Source organism: Populus nigra, chromosome 11 (genome assembly GCF_951802175.1).
Source record: "Populus nigra chromosome 11, ddPopNigr1.1, whole genome shotgun sequence".
Taxonomy (NCBI): domain Eukaryota; kingdom Viridiplantae; phylum Streptophyta; class Magnoliopsida; order Malpighiales; family Salicaceae; genus Populus; species Populus nigra.
In genome coordinates, this window is record NC_084862.1 from 12917688 (window position 1) to 12942308 (window position 24621).

The 24621-nt window shown below is 33.1% G+C and overlaps 2 protein-coding genes across 5 annotated transcripts; both read right to left on the reverse strand.

Annotated features, from left to right (window-relative positions):
- Window positions 1–738: 738 nt before the first annotated feature.
- Window positions 739–16632, reverse strand: LOC133668763 (protein RISC-INTERACTING CLEARING 3'-5' EXORIBONUCLEASE 2). Of its 3 annotated transcripts, none has more exons than XM_062088753.1 (2): window positions 16547–16632; window positions 739–1751 (listed from the first exon to the last, which is right to left on the reverse strand). In XM_062088753.1, the coding sequence occupies exon 2, from the start codon at window positions 1677–1679 to the stop codon at window positions 975–977; it is 705 nt and encodes a 234-aa protein (XP_061944737.1). In that variant the 5' UTR covers window positions 1680–1751; window positions 16547–16632; the 3' UTR covers window positions 739–974. The 3 variants fall into 3 exon arrangements, with proteins under 3 accessions (XP_061944737.1, XP_061944738.1, XP_061944736.1); XM_062088754.1 differs by lacking the exon at window positions 16547–16632 and adding an exon at window positions 3076–5662; XM_062088752.1 differs by lacking the exon at window positions 16547–16632 and adding an exon at window positions 3008–5662.
- Window positions 16532–18831, reverse strand: LOC133668762 (cell division cycle 20.2, cofactor of APC complex-like). 2 transcript variants are annotated; one of them, XR_009833793.1, is made up of 5 exons: window positions 18423–18831; window positions 17782–18324; window positions 17103–17684; window positions 16803–17017; window positions 16532–16691 (listed from the first exon to the last, which is right to left on the reverse strand). XR_009833793.1 is itself a non-coding variant. In XM_062088751.1 (4 exons), the coding sequence occupies exons 1-4, from the start codon at window positions 18519–18521 to the stop codon at window positions 16874–16876; spliced, it is 1368 nt and encodes a 455-aa protein (XP_061944735.1). In that variant the 5' UTR covers window positions 18522–18831; the 3' UTR covers window positions 16769–16873. The 2 variants fall into 2 exon arrangements, 1 of the variants encoding a protein (XP_061944735.1); XM_062088751.1 differs by lacking the exon at window positions 16532–16691 and having other exon boundaries at window positions 16769–17017.
- Window positions 18832–24621: the final 5790 nt, after the last annotated feature.

Consider the following 24621-nt stretch of genomic DNA (forward strand, 5'->3'; position numbering starts at 1 on the left):
TGTTCCACTAGAATCACATCGTGTATTTTATCCTTGTAAAAGTCATTTCTAGAAAAATAGAGGTGCATTTTATATTTATAAACGACCAAGATTCTCATCTTCTAACTGTTATGAGATTGATGACATCATCATAGCTTTCTAGACAATAAGCTTTGGTAGTCACACATGGCTAATATTTTCATAGGCAGTGTCAATGTTGATGTGTGCCCACACCTATATATTATAGGCCCTCTAAGAGATATTGTCCCACTAGAACCACATAATAGTTTTGTCCTTTTAAAAGACGCCTCATGGGAAAAGAGGTATCTTTTGTGCTTATAAGTGATTAAGGCTCTCGTCTTTTGATCGAAGTGAGATTGATGGGCCTATCATAGCCTCCAAGACGAGGGATTTTAATAGTTACTCATGATTAACGTATCCATAAATGATACCCATACATGATAGGCTTTCAAAGATGTATTGTCTCACTAAAATCACATGACGTGTTTTTTTTAAAAAAAAACATCTCTTAAAGAGAGATATGTTTTGTATTTATAAACGACTAAGACACTTGTCTCCTAGATATGAGATTAGTGTTATCATCAAAAATTAATTATGCTAAACAGATAACTTTCTAGGAGCAGCTAAATGGTTATGAATAATTACTTTAAAGTTAAAATTCTCGTAATTATTTACTATTTATAAATATTTTAAATTTTAAGATTAATTTTTGTTATTTGATATTATATTTGTATAATATAATTTAAAGTTAATTTATAATAATAACAATAATAATAGAGTACTACATTGGTCTAAATGGTGAAATACAAAAGAAATGCAAGGCTCTGAAATACCAGGAACACCATCGGCTAACAATGAACTCAGAGGACGACAACGACAACGACAGAACACAATCATTTTTCAATCTGACATGCATTATTGAATAGACAGACACGACAATTCCTCAAGGCTGAAGTTGGACATAAGTGTAGAGATTATGAGAACAGCCTCTTGACACTGCTACTGCCGCTTTCCATAAGCTTTTTGCCAATCTTGTACGTTGCATAAGCATCAATGGTTGCAGACTCAATCTGTTCAGGGCAAAGAGTATGATCAAACCAATTTGACCATAAAACATTGAGAGGTTTTGAGTCAGCTTTTAGTGAAGCTATTCTGTAAGCCAATTCCCTTGCACTATAAGCAGTGAATCGAGGTTGGTCATATATTTTAGCAGCCAGTTCACTCAACTCCACCGCATTCCGAACCACCAGACCGTCAACACATCTTAGCCTTTGAAGATCTTCCTTGATATGAACTCCTACAAACATAATGTCCTTAATCGAGAGAAAGCGTTTTAGAGATGGCGAGATATGATTAGGAGAGAGCCTTATTAGGACGCAGCCAAGTTTTGTGCAGAAAGTCAACACAGCAATGTGATGTTCTACTCTCCTAGGAAGGTGCTCTGACTTGTCAGACTGAGAATGATTCTCGGTGTTTCTGCTAGAAGTGCTTCCTGATCTGCTAGCAGAAGTCCCTTTGAAGCCCCACTCGATGTCAAACCCAACAACCATGTCACCAATTTTAATCATGTCCTGCAATAATATATAGAGGCAAAGATGCGAATCATCATCCGATACCACCTCTGTCACCAGTGTAGCACCATCGTTCATTGTAAGCTGAGGTCCACGAAGTGTTTCCATTGTTGCATACACCGAGTTAACGCCGAGTGAACTTCTATCGGGTGTATGACTACACCGATTCCGATTTTAATGCTGTAACACGAAATAGAAAACCGAGGTAATTAAGGGCATGATCAGAAGATGATTAATTATGCAAGAACAGCAAATCAATGAGGATATCTACTGGCTCTTAGCAATTCAGCTTTGTCTTATCTACTATACTCATAGCATTTCGGCATTATCATATCAATCTGCAGTTGATGCAACCATAGGATATTCAAAAAAAAATAATCAGAACAATCATGTTCGACAGTAGCAACTAGCAATGAAACACGAAATGAATCATATTCTGACCCAGAAAGCAGCCTTACACAAATTTCATTTACAGCAAAGAATTACAGAAACTTTACCAGATAAATGAGAAAAGAAACGAAAAAAAAAATCATAAAGATACTTATCTATCATAGTAACGATTCGCAGGCCAATCTCATGAAGAAAAAATAATGTACATTAACTGAGAAGATGCTGCAGAAACAAGTACTCCACAATTCCTGCATACTAGATTTTAAGATTTTGAAGTTTTGATATTATAGATTCTGAAAGATTAGTTGCGTAAGAAATGTTGTCCTTAAACAGAATACAAGATGTAAAGTCATAACAGGTGAAAAAATAAAATCTATCTGTCGAAACACCTTCCTGGAGGCTCAAAACTTGATGTTAGGAGTGCAGATGAACGTCATCAAGCAATTTTATCAGTGCATAAAATGTATCCTAAGATAGTCATACAAGACTCCAAACATAAAGACTAATGCCAAAGGAAAAGTGCAGAGGAGAAAATCCGAAACAATGTGCTATCAGGATCAAGAACAAATAACCTCATCAACCCACTTCAATTCATAACATAAAGGCAGGGCATCATATCAGAAGGAAAGGAAAAATAATCATATATCAAATATTAAATACAAGAACTCTTAATGCCAATCTGTTTCAGAGACAAAATTTCCTAGAAAACTTGTTTGAACGTCCATTGACGTACAGAAAAAAGTTGAAATGAAATCAAAGACACATTAAGGTGGGAGAAGGAAACAGCCAAATGTGAATTCATAAAAATTAGAGGCTGCTCTTTCATGTTCTGACGCAAAATTTCTCAGAAAATGCCACCATTGCTATGACAAAAGACATGGAGAGGAAAAAAAAAAAACTCTCATGCAAATCATACAAGAATTTCAAATCCAAAACAAATGGTTTTTAGATATAATAACAAAACCATAACCATATTTCCCTACCTATTCTTTAAAGCATTACTAATTTAGAGAGTCCGAAAGAGGGAGAGAGGAATAAGAACTTACATTGAAGCTATGCAGCATTTTCTACCAGTATCAACAATGACAAAGGAGAGGGTACCTTAAATTCATACCTCGAAAAAAACAGGCATGGAAATTCATGCCTTAAATTTAGGTACTACTGCTATTTTAGGATAGGATGGTCAACATGGATTGATCAAGATAACTGAGAATCTTAAGGTATATCCCTAACCATCCATTTTTCCGAGAAACTTGTCGTTTTTGCCAGACACCAAAGAATCTAGCAGAACCATGCATACCGACCATATCATAATGTACTGAAAGGATCAACACTAACCACAGCCCATCAGACATGCTGATTGTTACTCCTAATAGAGAGAAAACCCATCTCTTAATCGCCGGTAAAGTCCACGATTGTTTCTCCAACCTTATATGCAAGTCTAATATTTTAATATGATCAAAGCTTAAGACATTCTTTATGTCAACATGACCATATAAAGCCATGGCTGGCTAAGAATCTTAGCTTGCCAATTCACTTAGCTCCATTGGGATCTCATCACAAGTGATCCATAGTCATTTCAAGCTTTTCAATTTTAAATGAACCACGACAAAAATAGCATCTTTGAAAGTGTAGGAAAGCACAAGGAAAAGAGTTTCACATGAGATAGAGTTGTATATTAATCTGCAATCTTAAAAGAATACAGTGTATAAGGCTTTACAGATAGATTATCGTTAACCTTCTCCTCTACGTTAGCTATTTTAAAACTAAAGGATAACATCACAATGTTAACAACCAAATTAGTTATCCCGAAATATCAGCAAGAAATTTCATTTTTGAATTCAATCTCCAACACGCCCCCTCAATCGAATGGGTAGGTCTTGAACATGAAGGTTTTCCTGCAGTAGCTGAAAACAAATGGCTTATTTAATAAATCTGCAAACTAATCCCTAGAAGATAGAAAGGAGACCTGAAGTTGTTTTACTAAAACTTGATCCCTAACATAGTGAGAATCAATTTCACTATGTTTAATTAGTTCTGGCATGGAAATTGGATTAAAGAACAAGTAAGTAGCTCCAATATTATCACACCATAGTTTTGGACTGGTTACTAAGGGAAGCTGCAGATCGTGGAGAATGGATTGGAGACAACGTATTTCAGCCGCTGTATTTGAGAGGCATTTATACTTTGATTCAGTACTGCTATAAGCAACAGTTTGTTGCTGTTTGCAGCTCCAACTGGTTAGATTGGTTCCATGAAAAATACAATAGCCCCCAACACTACGTTTATCATCTCTGTCACCAGCCCAATCAGCATCACTGAACCCCCGAAAAGAGTGATCTGAGGTGCTTATAAAATGAACGACATAGCTCACTGTGGATTTTAAGTATCAAAGGATGTATTTGACAGCTTGACAATGATTGTCCTTGGGTTGATGCACGAATTTGCTAACACGGTGAACCACGAAAGCAATATCTGGACGAGTGAATCATTAGTAATGTAATGCACCAATAGTGCTGCGATCGATAGAGTTGAGGATCTGAAAGTCAGAGCTGTCAAACTTAGATAGAATACAAGTGGTACTCATGGGAGTTGAACAAGGCCTGGCTTCATGTAGGTGAACCTATTGTAACAGGTCAGCTACATATTTTCTTTGCGTCAAAAACATATCATGTCCATCAACCAAGGCTTCTACACCAAGAAAATAGGATAGAGTTCCTAAATCCTTAACTAGAAAGACAGCACCAAGTTGTTGAATAGACTTATCAATTTCAATGGAGTTAGTCGCACCAAGTTGCTGAATAAACTTATCAATTTCAATAGAGTTAGTCCCGGAGATGATTATATCATCAACATATATGAGGATGAAATTAGAGAAAATAGCAGTGTAAAGAGTGAATAAGAAGAAATCTGCCTCTGAACCAACAAAGCCCATCTGCTGTAAAATGTCTATCAGCCTAGAAAATCAGGCTCTAGGAGCCTATTTCAGGGCCATATAAGCTCTTCTTCAATCGGCAGATATGATTGGAAAAGTATCCTTAGGGCTGTTGCATGTAAACTTCCTCTTGTAAGAGACTATGTAGAAAGGTATTTTGGATGTCAATCTGCATGTAAACACTTCTTCATTGTCATGTGATGGCTAAAGATAGTAATAAATGTATAGTTCTTGTCTTAACCGACTCAAGGTTTATGTGTAGTCCACACCATGTTGCTGATGATATCCCTTAGCCACCAGTCATGCTTTAAAACGCTCAACACGACCATATGCATGTCTCTTTATGTGAAACACCCGTTTGTTGCCTACTAGATTATAACTAGGCTTAGGAGGTACAGGATCCCATGTACCATTTTTGACAAGAACATTAAATTCAATGTCCACGGTTGAACGCCATTGGTGATGTTTAGAGGCCTCGAAGAAACAATTAAATTGTGATAGAAGAGACATGCTTAGTCAGTAAACACCGAGGTAATGGATAGCGAGCGATACCAATATATGGTGTTATCGGGGCTCATCTGGAAAGACATCCTGAAGAGCAAGGGAATGTAGAGGAGCGCAGACGGTTGAGAAATTGCAGCAGCAGTAGTTGAAGATGGAATGGAATTGGTTGTGTACACTGAAGTGTCACTGAGCATTCAAGGTCGGCTGATTTTATGGCATGATCTGATCACCTGGCAGCTGGTTCGTAGAAGGTGGGAGTTGACCTACAGTGTTAGCATGAGCAGTCTAGTGACATAAAAAGGATGGTAAGGAAGAAATTTCTGGTTTATGAGGAACTTGGGGAGAGGACTCTTGTTGGCATGGAAACAAAGATTCATAAAAAATGACATGATGTGAGACATAAATTTTCCCCATGGCTGAATCAAGATATATATTTATAATCGTGGTGAGATAAATTGTCACCAAGGAAGATAAAGATTTGGATCGAAAATCAGTTTTATACTTATTATAAGAACGCAACTTTTGCCAATAAACATAGCCAAGAACATGCATGGACAACCCTCTCTTTTTTTTTTGGATTATCAAAAAAAAAATTAGGTTTCTAAGTATAAGCCATTAATTTCAAATGGTGATTTACCCTTGAGCATTTTTTAAGGAAGATGGCTAATGATACAAGGAGCAGTTAAAAATGCATCTTCCTGGTATGATTTTGGTAAATAGGAGTGAGCAAGTAAGCTTAATCTGATTTCATCAACTTCACGATGTTCGATATTCAGCATAACCCATTTGTTCATATGTGTAAGGGCAAGATAAACGAGGTTGAATTCCATAAGTTTTAGAATAATTATTTAAATTTTTTTATTGATCATCCCCCTAATTAATTTTGAAGAGCTTTAATTTTAGAAAGGAACAAAGTTGTTTTTAATTTTGAAGAAAATAATCCATATGAAATTTGGTAAAGGCATGTAAGAAACAAACATAATAACATGATTTATAACTAGAAATAACAAAGCTTATACATAAAAATAAATTAATTGAAGTGGTTTTGAAACAAAATGAATTGAAGAATATAAAGGTGAATTATGGCTTTTAGCCATCTCACACTCAAGACAAACAATTTATCTATTATTGGAACCAAAGGTAAATTATTATGGCCAAGCACATTTTAAATAGTAATATATGAGGCATGACCAAGACAACAATGCCAATAGCAATAGAAACCTTAGCGCTAAATAGAAAATGGAAAGCAGCAATAAAGAGATAGAGAGGAGCAATAAAGGCCATCAGACATAAATTCTTTATGTAATACATTCCCAAGTAATTCTTAAGTAAAAAAAAAATTATGAAATTCAAAATAAACATAATTATCTAGAGTAATTTTTTGAACCGAGAAAAGATATTTTTATAATTTTTGAGATAAAAAAAAAATTGATCAAAAATAAAAGATGAAGAGGAATTAGATAAAGAAGTAGTTACAATATCAGTGATTTTCAAACTTGTATCATCACTAATATGAATTTAATCATTGCTAGAAAAATCATCATTTTTGATGTTTAGATTACTTATGTTGTTGGTCAAATGATATGTGGTGTCAGTGTCATGATGTCACTCTTGTTGTTCAGCTAATTGCTGTTGAGGTTGATTGAAGACAAGGTTTGCTTGAAGATTTGGAAGCAGTAGTTGAGTTTGAAAAATGGCCAACAATGGGAGGTTGTATGACCAAATTTCTCACAAAGTTGACACAACAAACTGTTATGTTTCCATGACCACCGCCATAATTGTCACTGAATTGACCTTGTACCCTTTCTTTGGGAGTTGTTGAGTAGTTGCGACCTTGTCAACCTAAAAAAGGTTGAGAGATAATATTGGTAAAGGTAGTGGGCAAGGATAGAGGTTGATTATTATGTTGAATACAAGTCTCACACGTTAAGCGCATAGAATAAACCTCTTCTAAGGTGAGAGAGGTATCATGGTGAGTGACCATGAAAACAAGAGAGTCATATTATGAACCAAACCCAACAAATAAATATTTGATGATATCATCACACATTAGAGGTTGTCCAGTATTAGCCAACTCGTCTGTGAGACATGTGATTGTCATAAAGTAATCACTTGTAGATTAACTTTCTTTTCACAAAGTAGAGAGTGTTTGAGATTGAACTTGTACTGCTTTAGCACAAGACTTCAGAGAGGTGTTGTAAGGAGCAACGTATGCTAATACCTCATTTAAAATAGAGGAAATTGATGCAGCTAAAGATGATATTATCTTGGGTTTCTTTATTGGCATAGGATGGGTTGGGAAGTGTAAAACCATTAGAGGCTGTAGCGGTTTTAATAAGCTAGTGAATGGTGTCATCTACATAGCCAAATACTTTCTGACCATTGAGATGGGGTAACATGGTGGCTTTCCATGTTGGGTAGTTCAGACATGTGAGTTTAGTGAGTTTGAAAGGAGGGTGGGTTGAAGATAGGAAGATTGGATTCAAAAGCAGTTAACGTTATGGAATTTTCGGAGTCAGATATTTAGACATGAGTCTTAGACACCTTTGCTACCATATAGAAAAGCATAAGGAGAAGAATTTCAAAAGAGAAAGTATATTAATCTACAATCTTAAAAGAATACAGTGTACAAGATTTTCTATAACCTTTGTTGGGAAAAATATGGAAAACCAAACGTCAATCTAGCCAAATCACAATTCATAATTGTCAAGTCTTAATCATTTTCCCTTTTTATGTAATCATAATTACAATCACTCAATCAACAAAATAATACAATCAATCACACAAATCAACACCAAGAATTTTACAAGGAAAACCCGATGCAGGAAAAACCACGGAACCATAGTCCACTTAAAAAACTTCCACTATCAACAAATAATAAGTTCACAGTTCTTCCTTAGATATAACTAAAGGCTACAATATACATATCATCAAGAATAATCTATTCTTGGAATATAACAAAATTAAATAGAGAAGTGTTTAAGAAAAACTCACAACATTAACAGCTTTATTTTCTAACAAAACAATCAGCTTTTGCACCACCAATCTTCGATCCAACCATTCAGAATTAAAGAGTGACGTGTCTAGAAGCTGTTGTCAAAATCTCAGCCTGATCCAATGGTTAACGAGTTGGAAATCAAAAAATGAAGATAGACTATTCATCTGTCTCTTCTTCCTTTCTTTCTTTTATGTTCTCTCTCTCTTTTCTCAAATTCAAATCTGCTGCTACAATGGCAGATCTCTTTTTATTCAAAGAGACATCCTTTCCCTTTCTTAATTAATTTTGTGGCGGCCTCATTATCACATGGTGCAAGACCACACACACCAAAATTAATTAAGAGAGGGGAAGACTATCTCTTTGAATAAAAACCACTATAGCAGCAAATTTGAATTTAGAAAAAGAGAGAAGAGAGAACACGAGAGAAAGAAAGGAAGAAGAGGCAACATCTATTTTTTGCATCACCAATCTTCGATCCAACCGTTCAGAATGAAGAGTAATGTATTTGATGTGTTGTGATCTTTTGTCAAACACTTCTCTCTTTAATCTTGTTGTATTACTAGAGTATATTGTTTTTGATGATATGTATGTTTGTAGCACTTAGTTATTTGTTGATAGTGGAAGTTTTTAGGTAGACTATGGTCCCGTGGTTTTTCCCGCATCGGGTTTTTCACGTAAAAATCTTGGTGTTGATTTGTGTGATTGATTGCATTATTTTATTGATTGGATGATCCTAATTTTGATTACACAAAGAGAGGAGGTAAATGATTGGGACTTGACAATTGTGAATTGTGATTTGGCTAGATTGGTGTCCGATTGTTCATATTTTTCCCAACAAAGTGGTATCAGAGCACTAGTTGTTTAGATTGAATTTCTTATGCAGTTAAAATGGAAAAGGAAGATTTGAGCATGATAAAGCTCACTCCCTCCAATTATTTTTTATGAAAAACAATGATGGAGGATCACTTATATTGTGCAATGATTTGGCTTTGCTGCTTAAGTGTAAATGAATAAAGCTTGATGAAAATAGATGAGACAAAATGGAATGAGCTTAATAGAAAGGCGACTGCTAATGTTAGAAATAGGTATCTTGTAAGTCCATTAATCATATTTTTCAAGAATATGACTGTTATACAATTTGGAAGATGTTGGAAGTAACCTTTGCTAAGAAAAGTGCACAAAACAAGGTTTTTTTAATTAGAAGTACAAAGATGATGAAGAAGATGCTTCAGTGCATATAAATGAATTCCAAGGGTTCCTAAATGAGCTGTCATTGATGAATCTTGAGTTAGCTGATGAGATGTAAGCACTGATCTTATCAAGTTTATTGGTGGATAGTTAAGAGACTTTAGTGGTATCACTTAGCAATTCTACTCCGAATAGAAAGACCACTTTAAAGAAAGTGAAGGATAATATTCTCAATGAAGAGAGGAGGAAAGAGATAAACACTTATTATAAATCTCATGTATTTGTTACAAAAAGTCGAGGGAAAAGTCAAAGTAGGTTTTCTCACGGTAAGCAAGATAGAGAATCTAGTAATAGAGAATTCGGTAATAGAAAAGACAAATGGAAGAGGGAGATTTCAGTCAAGGAAGGGAATTAAGTGTTATTATTGTGACTAGCCTAAGCATATTTAAAAAGACTGTAGAAAGTATAAAAGAGATAAAAAGGGCAAAGATAAAGATACGAATAGAGGGAATGGTACAACTGCAGTTGTATTCGATGGTGATGTTGTAATTGTTTGTGATGATGGTTTCGTTAATCTTGTATGTGAGGTACCACTTGAGTTACAGATTCAACAACTTTTTACCATATTACATCCCAACGTGATTTTTTAATATTTTACACTGCTGATGACTTTGGTTAAGTTAGGATGAGAAATCAAGAGATGGCTAGTGTTATGGGCATTAGAGACATTTGGTTAGAAACCAATACTGGGTGCAAGTTGCTACTCAAAGATGAGTGCCTACATTTGATCTCTACAGGTACTCTTGATGAAGAAGACTATCATAATGGTAAATGAAAGCTATCCAAAATTCTTTAATTGTTGCTAAAATGAAGAAGATGAGTCTCTACATGTCACAGGCCAAGGTGATTAAAGGGGAGGTGAATGCAATTGAAGACTGCTTTACTGATTTATTTGAGTGAGAAAGGCCTTGATCAAACAAGTGGCCTAAATTTTCTTAGAGTGATCATCAATGAAGCTAACAAAGTACAATGCACCTCTAAGAGACTTATCAATCATAGAGCAAACATCAATATAAACTAAATCAAGAACATGTGATCTTCTATGTGAAGGTGATCTTTGAAATGGAACTCTATATTGTTTATCAACTAAACAATGAGTACATGTGCTCAAGTTCATATCTTTTAATGGAAGGTAATTCTTCTTGGCAAGGATGCCAAGGCCTTTCTCACTCAAATATAAATGCAATAAATCAGTAAAGCAATCTTCAATTGCATTCACCTCCCCTTTAATCACTTTAGTCTGTGACATGTAGAGACTCATCTTTTTCCTTTTAGCAACAATTAAAGAATTTTGGATAGCTTTCATTTACCATTATTCTTTTTCATCAAGAGTACTTGTAGAGATCAAGTGTAGGCACTCATTGGGCACATACCTCACATCTTTGAGTAGCAACGTGCACCCAGTATTGGTTTCTAACCAAATGTCTCTAATGCCCATAATACTAGTCATCTCTTGATTTCTCATCTTAACTTAACCAAAGTCACCAGCAGTGTAAAATATGAAAAAATCACGTTGGGGTGTAATATGGTAAAAAGTTGTTGAATCTGCAACCCAAGTGGTACCTCACATACAAGATTAACGCAACCATCATCACAAACAATTGCAACATCACCATCGAATACAACTGCAGTTGTACCATTAGAGCCATTCGTATCTTTATCTTTGCCCTTTTTATCTCTTTTATACTTTCTACAGTCTTTTTCAATATGCCTAGGTTTGTCACAATAATAACACTTAATTCCTTTCCTTGACTGAAATCTCCCTCTTCCATTTTTCTTTTCTATTACCGAATTCTCTATTACTAGATTCTCTATCTTGCTTACCGTGAGAAAACCTACTTTGACTTTTCCCTTGACTTTCTGTAACAAATACATGAGACTTATAATAAGTGTTTATCTCTTTCCTCCTCTCTTTATTGAGAATATTATCCTTCACTTTCTTTAAAGTGGTCTTTCTATTCGGAGTAGAATTGCTAAGTGACACCACTAAAGTCTCTCAACTATCCACCAATAAACTTGATAAGATCAGTGCTTACATCTCATCAGCTAACTCAAGATTCATCAATGACAGCTCATTTAGGAACCCTTGGAATTCATTTATATGCACTGAAGCATCTTCATCATCTTTGTACTTCAAATTCACAAGGATGCCAAGGCCTTTCTCACTCAAATATAAATGCAATAAATCAGTAAAGCAGTCTTCAATTGCATTCACATCCCCTTTAATCACCTTGGCCTGTGACATGTAGAGACTCATCTTCTTCCTTTTAGCAATAATTAAAGAATTTTGGATAGCTTTCATTTACCATTATGATAGTCTTCTTCATCAAAGTACCTGTAGAGATCAAGTGTAGGCACTCATCTTTGAGTGGCAACTTGCACCCAGTATTGGTTTCTAACCAAATGTCTCTAATGCCCATAACACTAGCCATCTCTTGATTTCTCATCCTAACTTAACCAAAGTCATCAGCAGTGTAAAATATTAAAAAATCACGTTGGGGTGTAATATGGTAAAAAGTTGTTGAATCTGTAACCCAAGTGGTACCTCACATACAAGATTAACGAAACCATCATCACAAACAATTACAACATCACCATCGAATACAACTGCAGTTGTACCATTCTCTCTATTCGTATCTTTATCTTTGCCCTTTTTATCTCTTTTATACTTTCTACAGTCTTTTTGAATATGCTTAGGCTAGTCACAATAATAACACTTAATTCCCTTCCTTGACTGAAATCTCCCTCTTCCATTTGTCTTTTCTATTACCGAATTCTCTATTACTAGATTCTCTAACTTGCTTACCGTGAGAAAAACTACTTTGACTTTTCCCTCGACTTTTTGTAACAAATACATGAGATTTATAATAAGTGTTTATCTCTTTCCTCCTCTCTTCATTGAGAATATTATCCTTCATTTTCTTTAAAGTGGTCTTTCTATTCGGAGTAGAATTGCTAAGTGATACCACTAAAGTCTCTTAACTATCCACCAATAAACTTGATAAGATCAGTGCTTACATCTCATCAGCTAACTCAAGATTCATCAATGACAGCTCATTTAGGAACCCTTGGAATTCATTTATATGCACTGAAGCATCTTCTTCATCATCTTTGTACTTCTAATTAAAAAAACCTTGTTTTGTGCACTTTTCTTAGCAAAGGTTTCTTCCAACATCTTTCAAATTGTATAACAGTCATATTCTTGAAAAATATGATTAATGGACTTACAAGATACCTATTTCTAACATTAGCGGTCACATTTCTATTAAGCTCATTCCATTTTGTCTCATCTATTTTCATCAAGCTTTATTCATTTACACTTAAGCAGCAAAGCCAAATCATTGCACAATATAAGTGATCCTCCATCATTGTTTTTCATAAAAAATAATTGGAGGGAGTGATCTTTATCATGCTTAAATCTTCCTTTTCCATTTTAACTGCATAAGAAATTCAATCTAAACAACCAGTGCTCTGATACCACTTTGTTGGGAAAAATATGAACAATCAGACACCAATCTAGCCAAATCACAATCACACAATTGTCAAGTCCCAATCCTTTACCTTCTTCTCTCTTTGTGTAATCAAAATTAGGATCACCTAATAAATAAAATAATGCAATCAATCCGATGCGGGAAAAACCATGGGACCATAGTCTACCTAAAAAACTTCCACTATCAACAAATAACTAAGGGCTATAAATATACATATCATCAAAAACAATATACTCTAGTAATACAACAAGATTAAAGAGAGAAGTGTTTGACAAAAGATCACAACACGTCAAGTTATGTTTTCTAACACAACAACCAACTTTTGCATCACCAATCTTCGATCCAACCGTTCAGAATTAAGAGTAATGTGTTTAAAAGCTATTATCAAAATCTCAGCCTCATCCAACGGTTGACTAGTTTAAAATCAAAGAATAAAAAATAGACTGTTCGGTTGCCTCTTCTTCCTTTCTTTCTCCCATGTTCTCTCTTCTCTCTTTTTCCAAATTCAAATTTGCTGCTATAGTGGTTTTTATTCAAAGAGACAATCTTCCCCTCTCTTAATTAATTTTGGTGTATGTGGTCTTACACCATGTGATAATGAGGCCACCACAAAATTAATTAAGAGAGGGAAAGGATGTCTCTTTGAATAAAAAGAGATCTGCCATTGTAGTAGCAGATTTGAATTTAAGAAAAGAGAGAAGAGAGAACAAAGAGAAAGAAAGGAAGAAGAGACAGATGAATAGTTTGTCTTCATTTTTTGACTTCCAACTCGTTAACCATTGGATCAGACTGAGATTTTGACAACAGCTTCTAGACACGTTACTCTTCATTCTAGGCGGTTGGATCGAAGATTGGTGGTGCAGAAGCTAGTTTTTTTTTTAATCAGAAAATGAGGTTGTCAGTGTTGGGAGTTTTTTTCAAACACTTCTAACTTTAATCTTGTTGTATTTCAAGAATAGATTATTCTTGTTGATATGTATATTATATCTAAGGAAGAACACTTGTGAATCTATTATTTGTTGATAATGGAAGTTTTTTAGGTGGACTATGATCTCGTGATTTTTCCCGCATCGGTTTTTTACCTAAAAATCTTGGTGTTGATTTGTATGATTGATTGCGTATGATTGATTGCATAAAGAGGGAAAGATAATGTCAATTATGAATTGTGATTTGGCTAGATTGGTGTCCAGTTGTTCATATTTTTCCCAACAACCTTCTCCTCTACGTTGCTATTTTAAAACTAAAAGATAATGTCACAACGTTAACGATCAAATTAGTTATCCTAAAATATTAGCAAGGAATTTCAGTTTTGAACTTAATCTCCAACAGAAAGCAAGGACAGATGGAGAAATATTTCAGTTTTGAAATATTAACCAAATCTTTTGGAAACTGATATATGTATGCTAGAGTTTTGTCATATATTTATAAATTATCTATTTTCATTCATTGTTTTGATTTGAAAAGTGAATACTTTATTTATTATTTTATATTTCTACTTGTTTTTTGTTTAATATATTTGTATGTTACTCTTTTCTTATGTTTATATTAATTATTCTACAAATATGCAAATATATATGGCTAAATGATTTCCATTTTTTTTTTTCATCCTATTGATTATAATCTCTCTCTTGGATTCTTTCTATGTTTTTTTTTACCTAATAATATTCTTTAGGAATCAGATTTAACTCATGTTCAATTCAGTGTCACAAATAAATAAATAAAGCATCAAAGGGAGAAAAAAGACAGAAATTTTGCGTGGACACATCCAACAGAAAGCAAGAACAAATAGAGAAATATGAGCCTCACATGACCAATTCTTTTGGAAATTAATATATATACATGCTTGAGTTTTGTCATATATTTGTAAATTTATCTATTTTCATGCCTTGTTTTGATTTGAAAAGTGAATACTTTATTTATTGTTTTATATTTCTACTTATTTTTTTGTTTAATATATTTGTATACTTACTCTTTTCTTATGTTTATATTAATTATTCTACAAATATGCAAATATGGCTAATCGATTTCCAATATTTTTTTTCATCCTATTGATTATAATCTTTCTCTTGGATTCTTTATTTGTTTTCTTTACCTAATAATCTTCTCTAGAAATCTGATTTAAGTTCATCCAATGTTACAAATAAATAAATAAAGCATTAAAGGGAGAAAGAAGACAGAAATTTTACGTGGTATTGTATACACAACCAACAGAAAGCAAGAACAAATAGAGAAATATGAGCCTCACAAGACTAATTCTTTTGGAAACTGATATATGCATGCTTGAGTTTTGTCACATATTTGTAAATTATCTATTTTCATGCCTTGTTTTGATTTGAAAAGTGAATACTTTATTTATTGTTTTATATTTCTACTTATTTTTTTGTTTAATATATTTGTATGTTACTCTTTTTTTATGTTTATATTAATTATTCTACAAATATGCAAATATCTGTGGCTAAACGATTTCCAACTTTTTTTTTCATCCTATTGATTATAATCTCTCTCTTGGATTCTTTCTATGTTTTTTTACCTAATAATCTTTTCTAATAATCTGATTTAACTCATGTTCATGTTCAATCCAGTGTCACAAATAAATAAATAAAGCATTAAAGGGAGAAAGAAGATAGAAATTTTACGTGGTTATTGTAAGCACATCCAACAGAAAGCAAGAACACATAGAGAAATATTAGGCTCACAAGACCAATTCTTTTGGAAACTGATATATGCATGCTAGAGTTTTGAAATATTTGTAAATTATCTATTTTCATGTCTTGTTTTGATTTGAAAAGTGAATACTTTATTTATTGTTTTATATTTCTACTTATTTTTTTGTTTAATATATTTGTATGTTACTCTTTTCTTATGTTTATATTAATTATTCTACAAATATGCAAATATATGTGGCTAAACGATTTCCAACTTTTTTTTCATCCTATTGATTATAGGATTCTTTCTTGGATATATGCAAATATATGCAAATATATCTCTTTCTTGGATTCTTTCTATGTTTTTTTACCTAATAATCTTTTCTAGAAATCTGATTTTACTTATTTTCATGTTTAATCCAGTGTCACAAATAAATAAATAAAACATTAATGGGAGAAAGAAGACAGAAATTTTACGTGGTATTGATATATATTTGTATGTTTATATTAATTATTCTACAAATATGCAAATATTTGTATGTTTAATATTAATTATTCTACAAATATGCAAATATATATGGCTAAATGATTTCCAACATTTTTTTTTCATCGTGTTGATTATAATTTTTCTCTTGGATTCTTTCTTTGTTTTTTTAATCTGATAATCTTCTCTAGAAATCTCATTTAATTATGTTCATGTTCAATTCAGTATCACAAATAAATGGAAAAAGCATTAAAGAGGAAAAAAAGGACAGAAATTTTACGTGGTATTATGTGCACATCTAACCAAACCCCCTTCGATGAAACCATTCTTTTATTTGTACATTAATTGGAGAGAAGGGTGCCGGATGATGAAATGTGGAGCCAAATGATTGCGCTATCCCTCCTGACAACAAGTTGTTGTTTTCCCTGTAACCTCAACAGAAGGCAGGAGTTTTGAGATATCTGTGGCTTCATTACTAATTTATATACTAAGATCAGACAAATTTCAGAAACTAGCTGGATTGAAAATGTATCTACCCTGGAAGTGGTCGGTCTGGTCAAACATATGCACACAGGAGGCAGCTTGGTTTTCTGTTTTGATTTCAGAATCAGCGAATGCGATTCAAGTGAGAAAATGGCTCTGGATTTGCTTTAGGAGCGGCCTTAGCAGCAATTTCAGGAACTCCAAAAACATTCCAGAATCTGAGTGTTTCATCCCCTGCTGCTGTTGCAACTGTGCAACCATCCGGACTCTGTAGGAAAATGGCACAAAGTTAATAAATTAAAGCTTGAAATAAAAATTATTAAGAGAATCAATTTCGGTTCTCAAATTATTACCTGAGCCATGTAAAGGACTCTAGAAGTATGGCCAGTGAGCTCTGCCATTTTCACCATTGATGGATATTTCCAAACAGTGAGTTGATTCTGAGTAAACCCATGAGAGCTAAGTAGTTCCCTTTCATTCTTGTTCCACAAAAGAGAACACACCTGAGATCCGGTATCAATCGAGTTCAAGCAGGCACCTGTATGTGTATTCCAAAACTTAATACTCTTATCTCCTCCACCTCCTCCAGAGGCTAGCAAATTCCCTTGGAAAGGACACCATGCCAGGGCTTTCACTGCTGAAGTATGGTCCTCAAGCCTGTGAAGCCACTGTGTTGCTGAGTTTGATAATGCTGTAGATCTATCCCATATATGAATTAGATTATCATTGCCTCCACTCGCTAATTGTTGACCTGAAGCGGACCATTTAAGCCCACAAACCTCCTGTGTATGCCCTCTGTAAGTCTCAACAATGTGTGATCTAATTCTCACGTCATTATTAATGATTTGACCATCCATCCCCCCTGTTGTCAGGATGTGATTGTTCCATGCCATTGACCCAACTCGCGATCTGTGGCCTCCTTTCAATGTTCTTAGCTGTAGGGAAATCACCAAAACAAATACTATAAGCAAACAGTAACAAGAGAAACTTTACCAAAAAAGGACAACATCAAAAGAGGTATGGGCTTATTACCTGTCTATTGGAAGCAGAATCCCATAACTGTATATGAGAATTGTTCAAGCCTATGGCAATATGGCGTCCATCAGGAGCCCAATTGACACTGGTAACGGGTCCATCTTCATCATCAACCGTGACCAATTCTGAGGTAGAACCGTCTGAAGCATCCCACAAATAAACAGTGCTTCCAAGAGCTATGGCTAAAACATTGCTGCTGCCCCAATCCAATAAGTTGAGGTAGAAATCATCCACAAGATCTGGTGCATCTAATGTCCTCTCAGAAGTCTGAGGAATATGTCGGCGAGGCTTGGCGGTTTTGGGCTGGTGGTGGTGATGAGAGTGGTCTTGAGGCATCAACTCAACAGGTGCAGGAGGCTTGTTCTTGAAAGCTAGAATTCGAGTTCGGTTCATGTTCAAGGAATCAGCAAGTTGCTTCCTGTAAGCCTCTCTTGACGGCGAGTTCACTGTTGGGTTCTCTTTTCCTTTTCTCCCTTCTGTTAGCATGAAACGGGCATAATCCATATCCATGGCTGACCTGTTTGGTATAAATCTATCCAACTGTTGCAAGAATCATATTACAATAACAACTGATAAGAACACAATTCGTTATTACTTCATTATCAGATATCATCAAGAAAACCAAATCAAAATCTTACGTTTTCTTTAGAGTTCGTTCTTGGAAGAAACTGCTGTTGAAGAGGGAAACGAGATTGTGCTTTCAAGCTTGAAGAAGTGTTCATAGATCCTGCATCCATAACGAACAACAGCCAAAAACAAATAATATACAGATAGATAGAAAAAAAACAAAAATAAAGAAACCCTACAAGATTATGCCTTCTGCAAAACAGAAATGTTAGAGATGAAATTAAGAAACGCAATTAATAAGAAAGAAGGAGAAAAAGAAGGAGGAGAAAGGCAGAGAAAGAGAAGGAGGAAGAGTGGGTCTAAGCGATGTGTTCTTGATCTTTACAGAGAGTATTTGATTTGATTTGATTTGATTGGGATTTTTCGGAGAAAGTTGATAGGTTTATATAGTTTTTAGAATGCGGCTTTTCAAAGATGAAGAACGAGTAGAGACTAGCCCTAGGGTTTTGTGGGCAACGGCTACATTTTCTTAAAGAACCGTTGTAAATTTGGTTTGACCAAACTGTCCGTTCAGGAGAGTTGTAATTGGAAATTTCATTTCATCAATTCTTGGACTAAAATGTAAAAAAGGCTTGGGTCCCAGCTGCTTAAGTAGAAGAGTGCTGAAGGTTGTGTTTGGTAAATTTCTCTGATAAAAGGGATAGAAATTTATTTGGATGGGAAATAAAGATAAAAATATAAAATAAATTTATTATATTCTTAAAGTGATTTTATTTTTTCATTTCAAAATATAAAATATAGGTAAAAATGCTTTTTATATTGCATTTGTTTTTTATGTCTCGAGACAACAACTAAACAATACTTAAAGGTTAAAAAAAACGTTACAATTTATATAGTGGGCTATACCAAAAAAAATATTTTTCTTTTTATTTCTATTCAATGGGAGGATTATGACTTTAAATGGAATGATTTCAAAAGAAAATAAATGGGAAATTATGATAATAGCTTTTTAGATATCTTGAAATTACTTAGAGCACTTAAAAGTTTGAAGATTTGATATAAATCTAATTTTATATATAAAAAAGTCCTTGATGAAGATTAAAAACATAATTAAATAAATTTATATAAAAAATAGAGAAGAAATTTAAAACGAAACTCATAACAAAATTGACAAAAATTAAATAATAAAATTACTATTATTCACATCCTAAAAAAATAATCATGCATGTCCATTATTTTATATTATTTATAGTGGTTTTTTAAATGGTCTTGTTCCTTATTTTGGATTTAAAAAAAAGGTGGGATTCGATAATATTAATTTTTTAAAATTAAATATAGAGAGAGTTTTTTGTCAAACCGTCAAGTATTTTGATGGTTTATGTAATTTAATAATATCTCAAGAGAATTAATGTCATTTATCTAAAAAAACAATTATGTGATAGCCGATGAATAAATATAATCAACCATATTATTAAGAAAATATTCTTTTTTAAAATTGCAATGAGAGCTATCATTAATAAAACCGTACTGATAAACTCTGATTTAATCTTTGACTCGTCATGAGGTCAAGATTTTTTTGTCCAGCACAAAGGTATATATGGGTGCTCTCTATTCTTTCTTTTTTCTTTTTTTTTTTGGTTAATAATTCGATAGAATGTATAACAAGTAAGATAGTTATAGTGCCAGAAAGGTTCTAGCAAACCATAGTTTTAAGATTCGGTATGCTATAGCAGGCTAATTCGGAACTTAGTTGATCTTGATTTGAAACCGGTCAGGTTTATATAAAAATAAAGATAGTTAAAAACTTGGATGACTCATCGAGTTGACTCGGTAACCCGGTTAACTCGGCAAGATTCGGTTGCAACCCGTTAATTATTTTTTATTTTTTACCAAAATAACGTAGTTTTGATTTATAAAAAAATTGAAGTTAACCCAATGATCCAGTTAAAAATCAATAACTCAATCAAAACTCGTGATCTAAATCTTAAAATTATAACTAAAAGTTACATAAATATATATGAACAAATAAAAAAGAAAACTAGCAACAAAAGATAAAATATACAACCAAAAAGAAAAGTTCATAACTTATTTGTTTAGCAAAATTTCTCATTTTTATTTTTGCGTTTCAAAAGCATTTTTAAAAAAGATTAAAATTTTTTTATTAACTTTAAATTAATATGTTTTTAGTGTTTTCAAATCATTTTGATTTGTTGATGTCAAAAATATTTTTTTAAAAAAAAAAATCATTAACATGTATTTTAGCACGAAAAATTATTTGAAAACAATCATAAGCATGCAGTGGAGCTCTAATAATATGTAAATGAAGTTTCTTTCAGCTGTCTTCAACCATAAAGCTAGACGATGAATAATTAATTCAAATATCGAATTCTAATATGGGATTTCATCTCGAAAAATCAAAATATTTCTGCCAACCAAATACTCCACAAAATACTATAGGCCAAAGTGAAGAACTGAAGATAGCTTTACGTGGAAACTTCCCTCTAATTAGAACACTCCATTGAATCATGAGAGATTCTAAAGAACTTGGCATACACCATTCCAGACCTATCAATTTCATAAAACAGCTTCATATCTTCCAGGTTTCATAACAATGAAGGAAAAGATGCTCAACAGTTACTCTATCAAAATCACAAAAAGAACAGCTCGCAAGTTCAATATGTCTATTAAATTTCTTCTAGCAAGGAAGTCTGTGGTACATATTCTGCCATGAAGTAGTAACCATATGAAAACATCAATTTTTGGAGGAGCCATACCTTTCCATAGAAGAGGAGAAAAGGAGGGCACCTCAGGATATGCAATTCTGTCATTTAAGGTGTTACACGATTTGACAGTACTGTATTTTTCTTTTCTTTCAATACTCTAGTGTTTGGAGTCTTCATGGTGTTGTTCCAAGGAAGCTCCATTTAGCTTTGTAAGAAGAAGATTAAGTTGTTCAAGTTCCTAAGATCTTAGAGACCTTTTCCAAGATAGATTCCAGGACCGACAATTCTAATTCAAGAACCCCATCTCTTTAATTCTACCTGCTGGCGTAGTAGAAAGAACAAGTTGTTGAAGGAATAGATACTTAAGAATTCAATTTTTAACCATTAATCTGTTCAGAAACAAATATCCCTCCCATTACCCATTTTATAGCGAATGTTGTCTTGAAGAGTTGCTGAAATTTGATCTGCAGTGTTCGAAATTGAGTAAATACCTTGCCTAGTATCAGATAAAAGAGTATTAAAATAAGGGAGCCCATTCTCTTGCTTCTTGGATGTTATCTCTTGCTAACCTCGTATATTTTGATCTTCAAGCCTCCAAATCCATTTAGAAAGTAGAGCTTTGTTTTTTCCTGCCAAGGATCCCACTCTTGAACCACCTCTAATCTTTTCTCTCACGACTAAATTCCAAGAAACCTTGCAAATCTTTTTAGCGTCAGATGTTCTAGCCCAAAGAAATCTTCATTTAGTAGACGTAATCACATGAGCAATGCCTCTTAGCATAAGAAAAATGGACATGTAGTGAAGAGGTAAGGAGTTCAACACAATTCTAATCATACAGACACGGCCTGTCATGCTTAACAGCCTCCCTTTCCACATGTAGATAGGATTCCCAGTCTTGAATGGATATGTGAAATCACTGGCGTTTCCATGGAAGGCCTAAAATTTGACTAGAAAGGAATCCTATCTGCAAAAGATTGAACCTACTACACTAGCCGTTAACTCATAATCCAAGTTTATTCCTACCAATGAGCTTTTGTGAAAGTTCACTCATAATCCTGAGGCTAACTCAAACCAGCTCATAATCCCCTTAGCATGACTCAATGAAATGTAGTCATTAGGTATAAAAATCAAAGTGTCATCTATATATTGAAGATGACTAAGGTATTCACCATTTCGATATGCAATACCTCTGAAATAACCAAATGTAGATCTCTTTGGAATATGGGTGGACTCTCTATTTGGAATTGTGATGTAATTGGCAAAAAAAAGTGTATTTTTTTGGGATTATTTTTGTTTATATACTTACACTTTTGAAATCCTAAATTTTTTATATTTGTGGGCAGGATTTATGAAATAATTATTACGAGTTGCTTCTCTAAAAATAATGTTTTTTTAACATTCTAATAAAAAAAAATACCAAACTAACCCTTTTTGTTTTTTTATAGTAATTATTCACCAAAAATAATATTGCTAGAATAAAAAAAACAAAAAAAATTGTAAACTATAAGTGAAAATACTATTTATTTGAACAATGTTTTAATAGTTTTGACTTTCCCACCAAAAAACATAAACCGGTTATTATAAGTATTGAAATCTTTTCACAAAGACTATTAATTATTATTAAATTGATTAGGGACAAACAAGGTTTTTTTTCCATTTCAAAAGTAGAGTGAAGCAATCAAAATACTCTTGAAAATAAAAAATTTAAAACTTGCATCAAGGGCTATTTTGTATTTTTCAAAATGATTTTTTTGTTATTATCAAATTAATTGAGATGAAATTTGGTATTTGAACAAATATAAATAATTAAAAAACAAAAAGCATAGTGAAACGATCAAAATACCTTTAAAAGCAAAAAAAAAACACTTGTGCCAACGAGCTTTTTTATCTTTTCACAATAGTTTTTTCATTATTATCAAATCAATTAAGGAGAAATTTGGTATTATACTAAATAAAAAAATTACAAACAAAAAGTTTTTTTATATGCATTTGTGTGTGGAGCTTGGACAACGCGTGCATGGTGTCCTAGTAGCCAAAATCCTCCTTAATCATGTCTTTAGAAGCATCATGGTATCCTTCTTTTATGAGTGGCGCATGTTGTTAATGGTGGCACAGTTTATCGCTAACAATAATTTTTTTTTTCTCTTTTCTCTCTTCTTTCCTTGAAATTTGCATTACTCATGCAAAATTTTAGAGTTGTTCTCTGATTTATGAGGATTTTCACTTTGGTCCTTGTTTTTTTTATTTCTATTTTTTTTCTTGATTTTTTTGTAAAAATTTAATTTGTTTTAAATTTCATCATTCAATCCTAATTTGTGATATGTGATTTTTTTTCAATTTGGTCGTCATTCTTTTAATTTTTTTTGTCTTTTTTGGTAAATTGATTTTTCTTTTCAATTTTATCCTTCAATCAAAATTTTATTTTTACTTTTTATTTCAATTTTAATCCTTATTATTTTGATTATTTTTATTTTTTTAGCCTGTTTGTTAAATTGATTTTTCTTTTTAAATTTACATTTTGTATTTTCAAATTTATTTTAAAAAAATATTTTTAAAAAGCACATTCTACCACAATAATAAACACATTTGATCTCATAAAATCAGCCAAATTTTTCATTTTTTGAGGGAAAAAAAGAAGAAGAAAGAATTTGCTTCAAAAACAACACTATGCCTCATCAACAGAATAATCAACATTAATATCAAACAAGCCCTAAAAATCCACCTAATTACTTTTAATATATGCACTCTGAATTTGATATTCCATCAACGCCTATGACTCCTTTAATTTCTTCTATTTATTCTTGGCTAGGGACCAATTTTTCCTCTAATAAAGACATTGAGTATTTAAGAATGAAGTAACTTCTATTTCTAGATGCATTTTAAAATACGTTTCATTTAATAATATATTAAATTGATATTTTTTTAATAATTTTAATATATTAATATCAAAAATATTTTAATAAATTTTGAAAAGAAAATATTTTTTAAAAGGAGATTGTACCAAACAATGGTGTCTTTAGCATAACGCCATGTGGGGCACCTAATCTTTGCACCCTCTGATTGATTCTAAAATGGACACAAATATATTGCAAAAGATCAATCAATATGCTTATGCTTCTAAGGTAATGTGAGAATGTCCCATGCCAATAATAATGGTGCCTGGTGTTCTTCCCGAAGGCAGCTGCCCTGAGCACATGGCCTCCAGCTTCTCCACCATGTTTTATGGGGTTTTGAGCTCTTATTACCTTTTAAATGCACAAACATCTGTGTCTTCTTACACATTGGCTGTTGTATTTTAAACCTGTAATAAATTCCAGGAGCCAGCTGAGCGCATGTGCAAACTTAGAAACACAGTACTGCAGTTATGTTTTGGTAAGGACAGCATCTGGTAGGCGAAGACAATGATTGTTAAGCCTGTCACTTTTGCAGCCCCATGAGACCCACCATCAGAGGTTTATATACAAAGTTCCAAGCTGTCTAGGGTTTTTCCTTTTCTTTTTCTTTTTTCTCTCAACATTGTAACATGGGGGAGATTCTCCTGTACCAG

Bases quoted from the DNA above. Each gene is read 5' to 3' on its own strand.
- LOC133668763 (XM_062088753.1), bottom strand. From the start codon at position 1,679: ATGGAAACACTTCGTGGACCTCAGCTTACAATGAACGATGGTGCTACA.
- LOC133668762 (XM_062088751.1), bottom strand. From the start codon at position 18,521: ATGGATGCAGGATCTATGAACACTTCTTCAAGCTTGAAAGCACAATCT. The intron at 18,325-18,422 runs GTAAGATTTTGA...TTCTTGCAACAG, and splicing joins GAACGAACTCTAAAGAAAAC to TTGGATAGATTTATACCAAA. The intron at 17,685-17,781 runs GTAATAAGCCCA...ATTTCCCTACAG, and splicing joins ATTCTGCTTCCAATAGACAG to CTAAGAACATTGAAAGGAGG.